This window comes from Ambystoma mexicanum, chromosome 9, assembly GCF_040938575.1.
Source record: "Ambystoma mexicanum isolate Mex_15411 chromosome 9, UKY_AmexF1_1, whole genome shotgun sequence".
Taxonomy (NCBI): domain Eukaryota; kingdom Metazoa; phylum Chordata; class Amphibia; order Caudata; family Ambystomatidae; genus Ambystoma; species Ambystoma mexicanum.
The window spans coordinates 1,043,791,382-1,043,809,968 of record NC_090931.1 but is presented as its reverse complement, the minus strand read 5'-3'; the positions used below and the strand labels follow the sequence as shown (position 1 = coordinate 1,043,809,968).

Below are 18,587 nucleotides of genomic sequence, written 5' to 3'. Positions count from 1 at the left end.
AGAATGACTGTCTTATCACTTTTACTTAACTTCCATCATTGCTATGACCTGGAGGTGGGGCAGGTTTGCCGGTTGTGTAGAACCTTGGTTGTTGCCAAAAAAAAAAGAATACTCAAGGTGTTGAGGTTTAGGAAAATACCCCACGGTAGAGTTTTGGTTATAAGATATGCTTTTGTCATACTATAAAGTCATGTGCAACAGGAAACATTTTGATGACATGTAGTAATCATTCAAAGACTGGTATGGTCTGTTTGATGACATGTAGGGATAATTCATTGACAGATATGGTATATTTTTGGTTATTGGTACTGTGATTAGCTCACATTGTGCAACCTTGCTCTTGGATTCTGAGAGGCTCTGGGAACCAGGGTTGCCTCACTACCTTATATGCGGCTTCCCAGACGAGGTTTTCAGGGGCTTCTTCAGAGCCCCTTGTTGTCTCCTGGATCAAAAGGTCATCTGGAATAAGGAGTTGATGCTGCCTAATGTCCACTTTTCAGCCAGGGGCATAGGAAGAGTAACACAGGAAAATACCTCTTCAGTAGAAGAGTCACCCAGCAAAAAGTATTAATGTAGCTGAAAAGTAGAAAACAAAGCAGTGCTGCTAGGATTCAGTGGACTTATGATGGCCTGGTTTAGGGTTAGGGTAGGGCATAGGTTAATGGTAGGGGTCCAGTCACGTACACGAAGGGGGGGGGGAAATCAGGTGGGGTGGCCACCCCCCTTCTCATGTTCTGCCACTGAACTGATGATCTAAACACTGCAGTCAAAGCACTCACCCATCCGCTACTGGAGAATGTCTTGTTTAGGACACGCAGGAACCTTTATTTTCAGGTTCTGTGTAAAAATCATATTTTACTGTTTGCACTGTAACAAGGCAGAACATATAGAGAGAAGTCCAGAGAAAAAGGGGAACAGCCCCAAAATAATAACCACCTTTGAGTCATGCCTCTAAAAATGGCTACATGGCATCTATGGTACACGGTCGTACTTATGAATGGTCAGGTGAGATTGGATGTGGCTGCACAACATACACTTCTCCTTTAGTTTTGTGATAGGATTGTAGCCTGACCTGACGCTGAGCATCAACAAACCTGAGACATTGTATTTCGCACACGGAGAATGCGAGTCTGTAAGAAGTAAGGTGGTTAGGGCAGAAATGTCAAGATTCATTACTTACAAATAACTCAATATAAGGATGGATAATCTTTGTTGTAACAATGTGTATTCCGAAATGTTTAGGCACATCAAATCAAATACTTCGCAACATTTCCCTCCATTATTCTACTCCTAAACTCTGCAACTTGCCGACATGTTTCGATCTGCCATCCTCTTCAGGGCAAGATTTGTCAGATCGTAGGTTAGCGAACAACTACCGTGATAGAAGGAATACATTCTCTGGGTATCCAGGTGATATTCCTTAATGACTCTGCTCAATGTACTCTGCACTGTTCTTTTCATGTCTTTACTGTTGTCTGCCAGAGATTATTCCCCTCGTCTTTGTTGAACTTGAACTATTTCCAACAAACTCTTCGCTCATCTGTTGTCAATTACCTAAGTAAGGAGAAACCTTTTTGGCTTCGGCCATTTTGTGGACAGCAACGTAACTGCGTCATACAGGACTACTCCAGGAGGGGTTGTTCCTGCTAACGGGTTTTCTTCTCCTAGAGTGATCGTTCACCACGAACACGTAATTTTATTTCTGCTGCATCTTGTGAGTCATACTTTCATTAAGGCATTCCACATAGTTTATTTTAGGGCCGAATAGGTTTCTTTTTGCTTTCGGGGCTGCAGCAGTGAATATATTATTATAACATTTAATTATTCCAAATCCACTTTCACCAACCTTTATTTTACAACTCCACTAAACTATTATGGATAGGTAATGTGCCACTCCCACAAACTGGGCATTTTACTGAAGGGATAATCTCCATACATTAGTGGCATATAGGAAATTGCCATAAGTTTGAGGTACGGCTGCAGGTGGTTTAAAGCCCCTCTGAGGCACCCATTGCTTGGCACTTAAAGAAACACCCTCACATATTGACTTGACAAGGTTCCCTCTTGCAGGTTCCAAACCATAGCTAATTAGACATATGTGTCCCAGCAATTAGAGGTATGTCATACTCTAACATGGCTACTCAGTATGTGGCCATCCAGATGCGTTAGACTACTGTTCCCAGGATCCTTCATCAATGACTATGCTTTTTAGGACTAATGGGAGTTGAAGTTCGAAACATACGCAAGGCTAATAGTGAGAAACCATGCACATATGTCTAAGTGTCCAACGTATGATATGATTGGTTATTTATAACACACTTAATACCCAGCGGTTTCTATGCACGGACTCGGGGATCGAACCTGTGTTGCTCTGTGTCGTCTTGCTTCCAAGGTGAGCACGTTGCCGCTGAACTATCCTCCTGAGGCTGACTATATTACGTATTGGCTATATTACAGTTGTGGGTCACTGACTTACATTTCCCTCTCTCTAAAAAGCAGAGTTGGCAGACAAGACACTTTTTGAAAGCAACATTAAGCATGCGGCATCCTTAGAGGAGGTCCCATACAGAAACGGTAGTGTTCGTCTCACAGCAGGATGTGATTGGTGACTGATCCGCCATCTCCAATTCAGTCGCTCCTCTGATGCTAGGCAGCTCGTGCAAAATGCATACACAAGATGTATGAAAGAACACAATTCGCAGATTGTCTGATTTACTAAACCAAAAATGAATTGATAATCCCTTTCTGTGAGCAGGTTTGCATGCACCTGCAAAACGTTTGCTTTGGGGCCATGCTGCAGGAATGCCTGCGGTACTTCTAGGCACATGTGCTTGGGGAGGCAGCAGTCACACCCTCAATAGCCAATGTGCCTGCTCTACCCTATCCCTGGGCAGACAAAGGTGAAAGCACAATGCTGAAATGAGTCTGCACAGCCTCCTGGTGGGACTTTAATTCCCCTCAAGAGCATTTCCATAGTATTTTACATTTCCAACACTAACTTAGCCATGAGTAATCACTTAAAATGTGCGTTTTGCACACACGTGCGCAGGAGGTGTCAATAGCTATCGATGTGGGCGTTTGGTGCCAATGCATATCGAGGCGAGGGGTCATGTGCAAGAAGATAGCATGTAGGAGTTTCTACTAACAGAGCATATGCATAGTCAGTCGGCCCTCTGCATGCTTCCACCGGAAGATGGTCAACTTGCCCAGTTCAACAACACATTGCACTTTTAAGGGTGGTCAATCTGGGGTTAGAGGGGAGTACCCTTACAGATTGCACATCCTGGGGGAGAGGGATATGGGGCATTGGTTCATTTGCAAACCTGTGCAGGTGACCCAAGCTAACAACGATAGTGTGGCAGGAGCTATGTCGTCATTATTAGTGTTTGTGCACCAGCTGCAGCTAACTTTCCAGCACAGCGGGTGATGAAAAAACCACCACTGTAGGTTGCACTTACCTTTCTTCATAGTACTTGACCTCCATGAGAACCAGAGCACCTATCCCATACCCCTCCCCCCTCTGCACTTGCACGTTCTGGACACTCACAAGGCCTAGTACGTTAGTCTTCCCCTGACCCATTGTCTCTTCTTATATTGTTGTATTAATTATTTAACATTTCTGTAATTACATTGTCTATCATCTACTGTCCCCTCTCTTTTGCCCTGTGGGCTCTTTGAAACAGTATTTGCTTCCTGTATAAGCGCCTAACAAGTGAATAATAAATAAATAAATAAACAATACATAACTGTTGCGCTACTTTTCTGAGTGCAGCACTCAAAGAGAAAGTTTTGTTGGCTAATGGGACAAAAAGCCATGAAGTGCGCATTGTGCAGACTGTGGTGCGGGGGGTGCTCTTAGGGGCTTGAATAATATGGCCATTGGAATGCCATATCAATAAAATGTGATATAAAAGGGGGACTGGGTAATTCCTTATTCCATACACTAATAACAACGTCTAAGCAGTAAGCAAAAAACAAGTTTCATTGTGTCAGTGAACGCGACTTCATCAAAGCGGAAGTCCTCCTGCAGATAAGCTCAGTAAGGGCCTGATCATGGCTAAGCATGTCGACTAGACGCCTGTTAAAGTACCTGGACCACTTCACCACCTACGTACCATGTTCATGTCGATTCCATTAGTGTACGTCCACGCATGCTGGAAGTACTCCTCGAGCCGCTGCCGCAAAGGGTTGGGGATCTGGTGGAATCGTATAAACTCTTTTACTCGCAACATCTGCATGTGGTACCTCGCAGTCCCCGAGTACAGTCTTTGGATAATCGCAGACACGTTTCCGAAAATGCTGGCGTACATTAGAGCTGCAATGGCAAAGAGGAAACGCAGTAGGTTAGACGCGTTGCGCTGACAAACGCGCTTTTCATTTCAAAGCACAAAATCACAACACTCAACAGTGCTTGAACTGCGCAACCTGCAATTTGACCTTTTTCATTGGAAATCCTAACCTTGTGTTGTTCCTCCAAAAAGGGATTTCTAAAAACAATGAAATTAAATGGTATTCTCACTGAAACGTTATTTAGGGAACGTCTGCATAGAATGGCAATTTATTTTTATTTTTTATTAACGCATTTATTTTATTATAACACTTTCACATGTTATCACACATAATTATCATTACACATCTTAAAATACTTCACATACATTCATCATTACACATCTTAAAACAATTCACATTACACAATTCCAAATGGCAAACACTAGTTTAAAAATAGATACATTTCATCTTATCCGCCTAATCTTTCAAAAACGTTTCTTTTTAAACTGACAGTGAAGTATCCTGAGCAGCACAGACAAATTTCCTCCACTCTACCACAGTAATTGCTGCAAGCAGTAGCAAAACACGCTCAAAGTATAATGTACTGAAATTAGTTCAGTCTGTAACTATATATGTTTTAATGTTTCCTTATGATCCGTTTCCTCACAAAATCTACACATATGACCTTGTCCCTGATCCTTCTTATGAGTTAAAGACTTCCGGGGTGGGATGTAAATTGAATTAATGCAATACCACTGACTATTGGACTATTTATCATAACCCAGTTAGTTTCTTGTCTCCCTTACTGTCAGTATGTGTGGTCAGATGCATGGAGTAGTTGGGCTCATTGTCCACACCACGCTATGAAATGAATAGCTTGCATCGCTCGTAATGGACTTCTCCTGAGTTGGGTACACACGGCTGCCACGGCAATTTTCAAGGCAGTACACAGTGTCCATTCATATGTTTGAGACATGCAGGGCACCACATGAACTCTTGAGAGCCTTGTGTCCAAGTTTGCTTTGGAAAAGAGGTGCCACACTCCCCCATGGTACCTCTCACCAACTGTGGCTTGAAGGGACGGAATCAAACAATATCATCTTTTTCAAAAAAATGTGCTTTACATTAGAAACAATTTGAGATGGTACAAAACAGAACATTTACCCTGAGTGCAATACTGGAGGCAGAGAGATATTTTGGCTGAAAATGGTACTTGCATTGGGGAACGGGTCATGCTGAGAAATGTGAAATCCTCATACCAACTTCACACAGATAGTTAGATTTGGAAGGAGTCATCTACCGTCTAGGGAGAAGAGTGAAATGTGACAGAAAATCTTGCAAAGATATCTGAATAAAGCAATAGAACCAGAGGAGGGGGGCATTACTGGTATGGTAAAGCCACGGGGTGTCAGTTACAAGCCTGAGTGAAGTGAGGGCTTTAATGTAAGCCCGGGTTATTACTAGACTGTGAAAGGAAAGAAGCCTCGTCTCGTACGGAATAGAATCCTGCTGAAGCCGGTAAAGAAGAAGCGATCTGAGCCATTTTCATTTATAAAATAGGTGCCCTGTGATTAGAGCTTCATATTTAGTGACATCTGATTTTCCAGTCCGACAATCAGCTTCCTGTGGCCCAGTCTTTTCTCCACATGGTAAGCATCGTCCTTCTATTATTCAGACTCTTTGTGCATTCATCGCATGGTGATTTAATCACTCTAATTATGCAAATCATGCCCCATAGCGCCAACCCCTCATTATGCTTCATTTTCCACAGCATCCACCGAACACCCAGACGTCACAGTCTACCTTGTCCTGACGAAGGCCCATACAAGAACATGGCGACATTCTAGCTACTACAAAAGGCCGAAACACTGTGGTGTACACACTAACTCTTTAGTTACAGTGTTACAATTGTTCCACTGTTTACAACTGTTGCTCATTGTATGTATCCATTGCACTTTTTCATGTAATATGACCCCAGTCATGCTTGATATCGACAGTAGAATATGTATTGTGTTGACTTTGTGTACTTTACCGCAAGGAATTTAACCTACTGATGTATGTTTTGAAATTTGTATTGCTCTATGTGTAAAAACTGGTTTTATGTGTTATACTAACTAGTAAATATGTACATGTGTTTAAAATCTAAATTAAAATTATCACAACAACCAAGGTGTGAGACCAGATGTTATTTACGCTACCTGGGTACCGAAAATGAGCTATAAGGGGACGTGCTTGTTTGACTGACCCTTTCAATTGTATCTGATGATAATATAGCCCTCCTGGGCAGAATAGGGTCAATACCAAGAGCCTGTAGTTTAATCATATGTTTTGGCCTACAGCTCCCACCAGTCCTAGCTAGCATAGTCAATGCTACAGGATCTTTGGAGTCGTAGGCCAAAACATCTTGTGAGCCGCAATAACTAGATCTAAATTTCACTTCGGCAAATCCCTTTATATGGATTTACCAACATTTCTATGTCAAAAGCTGCAGGTGTTGCAGAATAAAATCGACAGGTTAATGTAAGATTCCCCTCCATCCTTACCAGCTACACCATTTTTACATCAACTTTACTAGCTGCCAGTTGTTGCTTGTATGCAATTGAAAGTTGCTACTTTGGTGTGGAAATGCATCTATATCATATCATATGGCAGAGCCCCCTCCTCAGTAGACAGCAGATTGAAGATTCATACTCTTGCTCGTTCTCTCCGTTCTGGCTCATTCCTGACTCTAACTTTCTCAAGAGTCAATGGGAACTAAGCAGGTGGTAGAAGATGTTTTGTACAAGGCTCCTGAATTTGGAAAGCACCTTCTGTTTTTGAGATCCGAGTATACCTTAAGCATCCTGAGGAGAAAAGTAAAAACCGTTCTATTTGCATCTGCATTCTTTTTACCAACCACGTGACTTACTATTTATTGCCTCCTACAACACTCCTATGCCTTTGGAATTCAGCACTACATAAATAACCCTTAACATAACATAGCTCTGCAGGTACAAATGACATTCAGCTGAGAGTTAGGTTTTATATATTAGGATCCCATCTAAAATAGCTCCATTCTTATCATATAACTTTACACCAATATTTGTTAGGTTTGCTAACTTCTTTTCTTAATAAAAAATAGGGCTGAAAACATTTTAAATTCTAGTTGCAGTAGGCAATAGAAAAATGTACTTCAGAATCAGAGGTACCATATTCCCAAGCAGCGCTGTGGAAACATGTAACTATTAAGTCCTGTGAGCCAACCATTGGGTGGTCCTGATTAAAACTGCTAGAGATCTAAAGTCACTCAGTGCCCCAAAAAGTTAGACTCTCAGCAGGATGGTCGCACATTTGTCTATTTAATGGTGAAACAGCGCTTCAGGGTTGCGAAGCAGTTTTACAATCACACTGCACACTGTTAACAACCATTGAACTGGGAAATGATGACATCTCATACCACTTGTGCAGAGCAGTGCCGTCTCTCAGCCTGCCAACCACCATACTAAGGAAGGCCAAAGGGGTGACTGGGGCCTTCACATTTCAAGCAGCACTTGCTCTGCACCAAAGGTTCCTACCTCTCATTCATAACCCTTAGCAAATAGTTTTTGGTAATTGAGTGAAGTTTGCTCACAAATGCTTGTTGATGCTTGAGAAGCAAAGTATCTATTTGAGAGAGAGAAAGGTTTGAGAGTGGCAAAATGACCTATTGAAATGAGACCTGTCATTAAGAGGTCAGCGGGGGGAATGCAGGATTGCAGGTTGTATTTCCTTGTAAGTTCTACTCCCCCTTCTCCCGACTAACTGAATCCCCACTAAGATTTCCTTCCACCTTACACTACACATACGCATATCCTCTCAGACTAAATGAATCATGACTACGCGCTCCTATCACACTTCCTCTTGAAAGCGGCTAACAAGACTGAAAATGATCTTCTGCTCTTCCCCATGAATGTATTTATTATGTTTTCCATTTATAAAGTATGCTGAACCCTTGGGTATCAAGGCGATGGTTACAGAACCCAGTCAACAGACAGGTGGAAGGGGGAGTAAGCATAGGGGGCGGGGGTGAAGCGGAGGGAGAAGGAGAGTCAATTGAAGAGTAGTACTTGTCGTTGCTTCCTGAATGGCCAGCAGGACGTTTCAGCATGCAGGTGAAGTGGCAGAGCGTTACAGAAACCAGAGACGGGAAGCGGAAGAAGGGAAGCGGGAGCCCCCGGCTCTTGTGCACTTCAAGTGTGGTGTGGTCATGAATAACATGGTGTCACGTTTCTCTGCCAAACCCAGCTACGGATTAACGCGAATGAGATGAGAATACATCTTAAGGATCAGTGATGACTTGATGGCAGTCATTTGAGAGTTTTTGTTTAATTGCATGTAGAGGAACACCAACATTAGCACTTATGTGCTGTCCGATTCCCTGCATGCAAAGGGAGGAGTGTAAAACTGAAGAGAAAAACCAGGCAGGCAAAATGTCCTTCAATCTTCAGTTTCACTCTCAGTCTTGTAGGAAAATAAATGTGGCTTGCAAATAACACTTTTCTATGGCATCCGCCTGCCCTTTACCAGATGCCTATTTGGAACAGATACTGTCAGAGAGCATTTGTTTTATAAATGCACGAAACGCTCATGGTGGTGTAAAGTCAAGTGCACACACAAGATGGAGGAGATAGGCATGGCCGAGATACAAACTTCACTCCATACCCTTTCTCTGCCTTATGTGTACTCAAAAATGGACTGGAACAGAAAATGGAGGTGTAGTATTATCATGCCTAGCTCTTATGCCTCCATTTCCCACACCAGCCATATTAAAATGGCTTCCTCTCTGATGTTCACTCACAACTCACTGAACGCAGCTTTCCTTTCAGATTTCAGCTTGTTACAACCAAAAGCAATGGAAATTCATAAAATCATATTTTCCCTTAAATGTATTTTATGGTTAACAGGGGCTAAAACGCCTAAGCTTTTTTTTTATGGTGGCATTGTTTTAAACTCTTCTTCTGCTTCATTGTCATATTTCTGAAGTTTTACCATGTTGCTTAGTTCATCGCCACCATCTCTAACATTTGCAAGATAATCATTACACAGTGAGAAATGTTCTGTGTTCAAAATTAAAGTTTGTGTAAAACAAAACAGACACGCACACAAAACACACACATGCACACAAACACACCCGCAGTAATGCCTATATCTTGGTAATGATCATGTGCTTCCTTGCAATAATATTCTATAATTTCTGAATCCAGATCCAGAACCTAGGAGCTGTGGGAGATATTTTACAATATTGTAAAGAGTGTAGAGTACAGAAGCATTTTCATCTTATTTTTAGACTCTGTATCAAAATCAAAGTGATGTTGTCCTGACACACAATCTCTGTTTCGGGCAGGTTTGCCATTTCCTTTGTGTTTAAACCGTGTGCTTCAGGAAAAATATGTATTTTATTTGTACTACTACAAGTCTTCAACAATTATATTTTATTTACTTGTGTTCTTTTTGTCAGTCTTTTACCTCTCTCTACCAATCTCCTCTCTCCTCTCATCACTTTGTTCTCAAGCAACATCAAACACAATTTGAAAGTGATTGCTGCATCTCAATTACCAATGCAAACAGAAAATCTGTTTAAAAACTATACAGAGATGGCCTCATCAGTTGGCCAATATTTCTTTGATCTGGGGACCAATAATTCTGCGAGAAAAAAAGAAATCATTGTCTCATCACCATTAATCGACTGAAGAGTAAAAAGTAATACACGCCACTTACAGCCAATTAACATGACACAAATGGAGAAGATTTTTTCAGAGTTGGTGTTGGGAGACACGTTTCCGAATCCGACGCTCGTTAAACTGCTGAATGTGAAATAAAGTGCCGTAACATATTTGTCTTTAATTGATGGTCCGGAGCTGGGGTCAGAATAATTGTAGCGTTTTCCAATTTGATCGCCAAGGGAATCGAGCCAGCCAATTTTGTGTATCAGGTAAGGTCTTTCTACATTCCCAATGGCATACCAAATGCAAGCTAGCCAGTGTGCAATGAGTGCAAAAATGCACATGAGTAGCATCAGAACGGCAGCACCATACTCAGAGTACCGATCCAACTTCCGTGCAACGCGGACCAGACGGAGCAGCCTGGCAGTCTTCAGAAGACCAATTAATGTGGTTGTCTGCGGAGAGAAACGTATACTGATCAGTCACTCTTATATGCAAGTAAATCACTGCTTGGTAGTTTCCAACAATATATGAAACCGGGAGCTCGCGAGGAAGCAAGCCCCAATTTGAGTATAAAAGATCATGCTGTTAAATTAAATACATAAAATATAGAACATATTAGCTCATCATCATTTGTTTATGTTACATATTTTGCACTGTCTCATGCTAGATCTCAGTTATGTGTATTATGTGAATTATCCAATTAGGGATGACCGTTTGATGCACTTAAAGGCTGGACACAATTCATTTAATATTTCTTCAGCTTATTATTATTTTTATGTCACAATGGGCCTCATTACAAGTGTGGTGGTACTGAAATAAGGCTTCCCGGTCGCAACTTAATGGCACTCTTTCCAGACCGCCACACTACAAATCTGCCTGCAGGGGCCGCTGCGCTTGGCAGGTGTGACCTGCTGGGTGCAACGGTCCCGGTAGGCAGACATGTCACAGAAGCACTGGCACCTTTGGCAACAGTTCCAGTCCTATGGGACTCCACGGGAATGGGCAAGAACATTTTCCGGGCACCTGACTTCCCTATCCGCTGGGACTTGTAATATCCGGGTACCACCAGGATATCAGGCGTCGGAAAAGTGTTACGAGTCCGGCGGCAACCTGCCGGTAGTACTGAATGGTTACCACCAGACTCGTAATGAGGCCCAATATATCTTATGCTTAGAATATGTAACTTCAAGACAAGCCTTGATGCCTTGAGTTGATATACATATTCTTAAACGCAAAAAGTTTGAGAAAGGTGATTTATGTCTTGCCTGCTACCATGTGACGTTTGTTTCAGTGTGCCGGAAACGTGTATTACTTATGACTTGAGTTGCTTTGGTGGATGCAGGGAACAGAGAAGGGAGAGACACACTCCGTCAGGGTGTCTCTGAACTGTCTCTCGGGTAGGACCTCTGCTACATGAGATATCCACACAAGAAAATGTTTCCTAATGCCGTGTTGTCAAACTACAGAGCTCAATGTTTCCAAGACCAAATGTTTTTCTTGCAGGTTTGATAAACGTGCTCCACTCAGTAGTAACATATGCTTGAGTAATCAGCAGCCAGTGAAGTCCCTTATATGACCTTTTAAGGCTGGCAGTATTGACTGCGATCAATGTGCTCCATGCAGCCAACACCTTGTTTATTAAAGCCATATTTGCACACTTTCAAAATAGGGACCAGTCCTTTGTTTATCTGTTCATGGCTATATACGAATATAATTGAAATAGAAGGGATTGCAATCAAAGGGTCCACAGTAAACCTAGGAGAATCCAGCCAAACCCCTCCACGAATCCCTGTGGCCTCAATCACAGGATTTGGGAACATCCGCAGAAGGCCACCAAAGAACGGTGACATTTGAATCTCTCTTGAGTTAGGACAGGATTTGGAAGCTTGTATGGGGATTTGGCCACCCTTTGAGGTTACAGTCGAGAGCATCATAGTCACGTCAGATTCTGGTATTACCAAATAGATTCAGGTGAGTTATATAAAGAACCAGCAACTTTCTGTTTCCTTTGTGGTTTTGTTTGGCTGCAGGAAGATGAAGCAAATCTGATCCACGCCAGGAGTTGAATAAAGAGATTTTTGAGAGGGTATGCAGGGTTTCTTTTTTCTTTGGGGACTGTGTGTGTTATTTGTTATTTGAAAGCGTTTTGTTTTTATCTAGGCAACGTTTATATTTGCTTTCTCACTTTGTGTGCTAAGCATTCAGGAAGTTTAATTGGTAAGCAATTTATTTTGTTTGACAGGGTATCCTTTTCTTTTGTGTTGCAATTTTAATTTAAAACTTTGTCACTTAAGTTGGCGAAGGCTTTTCTGACTTTGGAAGTCAATTTATTGTAGTAGCCATTTCCTGTCAGGGACATGGTCAATGTCCAGGAGGTCAGTGCCATGGACATCATTGCCTGGCAGACTGGAACAATGTGCCTAGTGTGCAGGCCCACTGTCAGCCAAGTAAAATGAGTGCATGTGGCAGCAATGGCCAGTGCACAGCATCATTTTGAGAAGCACCAACTCGAGTGCATTTAAAAATGCTGAGTGTTTGGCTGTGATGTTGTTGCATAGGGGACCTTTTGTTTGCAGGGAAGGTCTATTGTTGTTTTCATTTTCTTCTTCTCTCACTGAATAAATGACCAAGGCATCAAATCTGAAAAATAATTAAAAAAATATAAATATTAAATACCCCAAATCATGACTTGTTGAACTTAAATCAATTTAGGTTGGTGTAACATTTTGGATGTTGAAGAATAATCATCACAACGAGGGTAGACATTCAGGATGGAATGCTTTTGGATTCGATTGGAATCATGTGACACTCGCCGAGATTTGAGCCTCTCTAGCCTCCTTTCAATAGGTGGTACACCTTTCATATGTCTAGAAAGAGAGCCTGTATATAGAAACAGTTATTTTATATAGCACAACAAACACTAATAATTCAAGATGCTTTACTTTGTGGCACCAGTATACTATGCCTCGCTGGGATTTGGTATTGAGGTTTTGAAACAAGTCCCACCACATAAAGGTGCTTAGTTCAGACTTGAGAGTGGTTAATCAAGTAACACCTCTCTATTTGAGCTCATGTTTCCTGAGAGAGATGTAAGAATTCAGGTTGTACCCCCAACCCTGCAAGACAGAAGAGATGTAAACATTGAGTGTTGATCCACATCCCTGCAGGACCAGAGAACACTAAAAATTGAGTGGGCATCTTGACCCCTGCAGGACAGATGTAAAAATTGAGCAAGACTGGAAGGATGTAAAAGAATGGAGTATGTTCCCATATCTCTGTCAGACAGGAGAATAGCAAAAATGCACTTTGTGGCCTCACCTCTGAGACACAGTGATGTAAAAATTCAGGCTGTGCCTCCACCCCGTTTGATAGGTGAGATGTAAAAAGTGAGTATCCTTATCCCTGAGAGAGGAGAACGTGGTAGAAATTCAGGCTGTGCCCCCACTCCTGTGAGGCAGGAGTGATGTAGAATTAAGGCAGCCCCCTCCCATGAGGCAGGAGAGAACAAACATTTCAGGCTGTGCCTCCGCTCTGGTGAGACAGGAGAGACTTAAAAATAGAGAGTGTGTCCCCAACCCTGTGAGATTGAAGAGATGACATGAGAGATGTAACAAATCAGCCTGTGTGTCTACTCCTGCGAGACAGTAGAGACGTAAAATGTGGGAGGGTGACATCTGGCTTGCAGGATAGGAGAAGAAGTTAACTGAGTGTGTGAATGACGGTAAAAGGATCATGCACACCTATGTTATGTTCTGATATTTGAAACACAAAAAGCAGCAAATTTGGCACTTCATATTCTGAGTGGGCATCTACTCAATATAATCGCTCATCATCACTGTGGTCTCTACCATCCATTACCATCACAAACAATGTAATCACCAGAACCTTAGCTAGTTATACCAATGGAAACCAAACCAGCTGCCTCCACCCTCCACTGCCCAGGCTGCCTTGTCCCCTCGGACACAGCAAGTCATTCTATGTCTCAACTCTGATCTGCACTGACTTTGTGTATCCTCTTGCTGTGCTTGTGAAAGCAACGTTGAAATGTTATCTTGTCATAGTCGAATGGGATATGGTGCCCATTCATTTTAATAAAAGTCATTTGAGCTACAGATCGACTTATCCTGTGGTCCCAGACAATAGTCCCAGCAACACTTGAAATTACTCTGACACTACACTAGCTTGGGGGCAGCTTAGGATATCAATGGCTATACAGACAAGTGCTGGCCACACAGACTGCTTGGGGATCCATTATTGCAGTGGGTCATCATTCTTGCCAGCTGGCATGTGTCGTTAATATATGCATCCACCATCTGTGCAGCTGTAGGACCACTGCTGCTACCTGTTACTCTCCCATGCCTAAACACATTGAATCTGGAAGAGACTGCTACCAGGGTGTATGTGCGAGAGTTGTGTTGCACATCCAACATCTGGTGTTGCTGCACCTGACACAGTTGCAGTAGAGAGGACAGGGCCAGATGAAGACAGACTTCGTACTGACTGTTACAGTTGCTCAGTTGTTTTTATTGGCCTGTTTTCCAAGCCTTGGCTTTTCAAAAAAGTGATCTTGAAAACGTCTCTTGAGTTCAGTCTTGCACGTCCCAACCATGTCTTATGTATGTGTGGTCCTACTGCCCACAGTCTGGAGTGCAGCAACCATAAAAGGGGTTTAATGAATGACTTCAACAAATAATCAATGTTTTCTTTCATGCATTTTAAATGTGGTTAATTCCGCTAGATTTCCAGCAGTGCTATCACTATCTGTGCAATGTGTGACTCACCTGTTTTATCATTTTATGTTCCTCTTCTGGACCAGTTCATTTCAACTAAGTAGATCAATGGAAGTACCTCACTCAGTGACCCAGAGATTTTGCCCATACACTGTGGGGTGAAGAAGACCCCATTGAAATCTTAACTGTAGCTGTAGAGAGTCACTGCTTTATTTTGCTCACACAGGCATTGAAGCAGATGCAATGTTGAATTCCAGTAGGTTGGCACAGACACTTTTAGTGAGTGATGTGGGAGTTTTTACTTCTGCAAAGCTCCCAAAGCATTTCTGGCACTGTGAAGGCCTGAGATGAGAACAGATCCTGTGCGCTACAGTAAGAATATCATGGACAGCGGAGCAATAGCTGACACGATGTGTCACCAGAAATTTGAGAACATGTGCACAGAAATTGGAGAACATGTGCACAGTATGGCATGTGGATTGTGTTTCTTAGCTTTAGTGCAGCAATGACATTGGAGACATTGCGTGCTGCCACAAAGCCCAATTGTAGTTTCCAGGGAGTTAGCCACTCTGCCACCAACTGCTCTGTATCATCCCAGATGTCTGCTCTTGTGTGATTCCTACCATCAAAACCTTGCATGGTTTGTGGGTGGAAAGCATACAATGACATTCCCACTACTGGGGAAGGGGAGCGAATGTTATCAGTTCAGTCTGCATTAGCACTTGCCATCAGCTCCCTAAAACCTTCATTGTCAACAAAGGCATATGGCAGAGGGTCTACTGCCAGCACTATCACCAATTTAGCATTCAGCAGATGTACTCACGGATGGTTAAAGTGATATTTCTGACAGCACTCAAATTACCAGCTGAGGCTGAGCTGGTGCATAAACATTGTTCCCTTACCACTACATTGTGTTAGGGAGCTCCTCATGAATCTGGCAGAAACACTACTTTACAGTGAGATTAACACACTTCCCAGTTCTGGGTTCAACATGAAGGGCAATGATTGCATACTGCTCAGTGTTCCTTGGCTCCTGGGGAAATACTGTGAAATATGTTGGTCCCGTTTTTGTGCATTATGTCACGTCATATGTCCCAGCAATTATGACATGCCCAGATGTTTCCCTTGCCTTCCCATGGGACACAACCTTTCTGCATAGAGTGCAGGTGGCAAGACGTTGCTCTTGATGCTGTACAAAGAAATTCCACACTATAGATATGTACTGTAGACTTGCAGTAGGTGTCAATGGCTGTTGAGCATAGGCCGAAGAGGAGGGTGCACAAGTGAAAAAGTGCAAAGCTGTGGTACTGGTTGCTGTGATAGTCTGATAGGTGCTGTCATTGATGAACATACATGACTGCCACCTTGAGATATCTGAGGTGTCACAAAACAGTGTATACAGGACAAGTGCATTAGTTTGGTATTTCTACACTCAGAGACCGTTTAGAAGCTGTGGAAGTAATGCATGCCCATTCAGACTACATTTGTTCCTCCAACCTTCCCTCTGGGTCACTGCTGGGGCTAGACTGGTTGTAGGTCAAATGGTCGAATCTAAATGGTCGAGAGGACTAATGGTCGACACCAAAAGGTCGACAGGTCAAATGATCGAAATGTTTTTTTTGTTTGTTTTTTCACATTTTCCCAACCCCTTTTTTTTGCTAAAAACCCCATTTTTTCCCTAAACGAAAACCTAAAAAATATATATAACAAAAAAAAAATGCGATCATTTGTCCTGTCGACCAAATTGTGTCGACCATTTGTCTGTCGACCATTTGTCTGTCGACCATTTGACTAGACACCGGCTAGACTTAATATCACTGCTTGTAGTCATACACAACCTCTCAAAGAGTTCTCGTAGGAGAAGAGGGGGTGTTGCAAACATCATGGTCACCATCATCACTTTCCTTTTCATCACCACTATTTCCATCATTGAAATCATAGGCCAAAGGGGTGCAAAGGGTGGGAGATCCAGCGGGTGTGCTAGGCTGAGAAACAACATGTTCCTCAACATGAACAATCACTTTTCTGCTGCCCCTGACCTACTGCTCACAGCTGCAAATCAAACCCTCCTCAAGAACATATGATATGATATGATGTTGTATTTATATCACGCCCATACACAAGTGTTTCAAGGCGCGACGAGGCAAGGGAGGGGAACATGAGGGACCCAGACAACGATCTTAATAGGCCCAGTGACATTGAAATTGTGCAAGTGCAGGGGAGAGGGAAGGGGAGAAGTGCTAGGGGAGGGGAGGAGGAGCAAGTGCAAGACATAGGATTAAACATTGAAACAGGAAGTGCGGCCAGCAGGTGGCAGTGAGGGGTTAAGTGCAGAAAAACAAGTTTAAGTTAAGTGCCAGTATGGGGGGTTGTAAAGTTGTAGATACAGCCCCAAGTGCAGGGTTGCCAAGGGGGCAGTGCAGTTGTGTAGTTGGGAGGGCAGGAACCTGGGTCTGTGGTTCAAAGGGTAGCCAGGTAACCAGTGCAGTATCAGAGATCAGTAAGGTAGCGGAAGCGAGAAGGCAGAAGCTAAGAGAAAAGTCTTGAGCTGCTTCCAGAACCAGAGATGTTTTTGCTCAAGTTTCAGAGAGGCAGGGAGGCTGTTGCCAAGGGAGGTGCCAGCCGAAGAGACAGAGATCTGACCCCCAACTCTTTTCTTGGAAAAGCGACTGACCCTCATGGAGATGGAGGTGGAGAATCGAAGAGCTCGAGTAGGAAGATACTTCAGGAAAGAAAGCTGGAGATATTTTGCTCCCATTTGCTCCTTTTGCCACAGATTCAGTGGCAGTCTTATTTGCTGGCACCTCAATAGACCCCTGCAGAACTGGGACATTGTAACAAGGGCATATGGAATACAGTCCCACGTTTGCCAGACTCTGATCGCAGGGAACATGTGATTTGGGGCTACTGCACTCAAGTGGCATACATAGCTAAGACAGCAATAGCAATGGAAGAACCAGCTTCCACCGCATGTCTTGAATTTGAATTCTTACAGTATGTATTGCAGCAGGGGTTGATGTACAACTTGTGGTTATTGACTGGCGCTGTACTACTCTACCCAAAATGTGTGCATCACCAGAAATTGCAGCATCTAATGTTTCATCGGTGAACCATGCAACATTTTAACAGAGCCTTCCTCTACCTTTCCCACATTTGCCATTTGACTCTGAAGACATATTGATTGGTGGTACTTTCTGCCTAAAATGCCACTAACATTGGTAGCCCCTTTTTAAAAGGAGGACTTGTATGCCCACCGCGTGTGCTCACTCACCACCACCACCCCAACCTCCAGCATTTTTCCAGCACCCCCAAAGTATTCTCTTCCCCCAACTGCTTGTTTTGTGCGTGAGTCCATTCAAGTAAGCTGGTGACCTGCACGTTCTTCCTCCATCCTACTGCTCACAGTGTGCTAAAGCAGGTGGTGTGTTTTTATCACACAGACAATTAACCTGCCACTAATTCCCTACCACACCTTCCACCAATTTTCTGGAAACCACAACATAATTGCTTCCCCCAAAAGAATACAACTACTTGATTTATGTGTGAGTGTGCACCTTCAAATAAGCTAGCCCAGTGCAAATGTATCCTATCACTAATGCTCACAGTGCTCAAGCAGGTGTTGTGTTGCATCATACAGCCAATCAACTTGCCACTCATTTTTCTCAAACACTCACAAGCATTCCACCTCCAGCCTACTGCTCAAAGTAGTGTGGGGATGACAAACTCTGGATCAGTTGGGCGCTGGTAGGGTATGATGATCCTATGGTCGCTGTTGAGCAAATTGATCAATTGTAAGGTCCAGTCAGGTCTTAGTCATTAGTTTGGTTGTTTATTCTTGGTTAATTAGCACCAAAGAAAACATCATTGTCGAAATGAATGACAATTTTTGACATGGTAAATCGCT

The 18,587-nt window shown here is 42.9% G+C and overlaps 1 protein-coding gene across 4 annotated transcripts in view; it reads right to left on the bottom strand.

Annotated features, from left to right (window-relative positions):
- Positions 1-18,587, bottom strand: part of KCNH7 (potassium voltage-gated channel subfamily H member 7) — a 2,172,707-nt gene that overhangs the window by 429,715 nt on the left and 1,724,405 nt on the right. For all 4 annotated transcript variants that reach the window (XM_069616318.1, XM_069616315.1, XM_069616317.1 and 1 more), the window contains 2 exons: positions 10,006-10,405; positions 4,116-4,315 (listed from right to left, as the gene is read on the bottom strand). In XM_069616318.1, the coding sequence (XP_069472419.1) occupies positions 4,116-4,315; positions 10,006-10,405 (600 nt within the window). The remainder of the gene's footprint in view (positions 1-4,115; positions 4,316-10,005; positions 10,406-18,587) is intronic.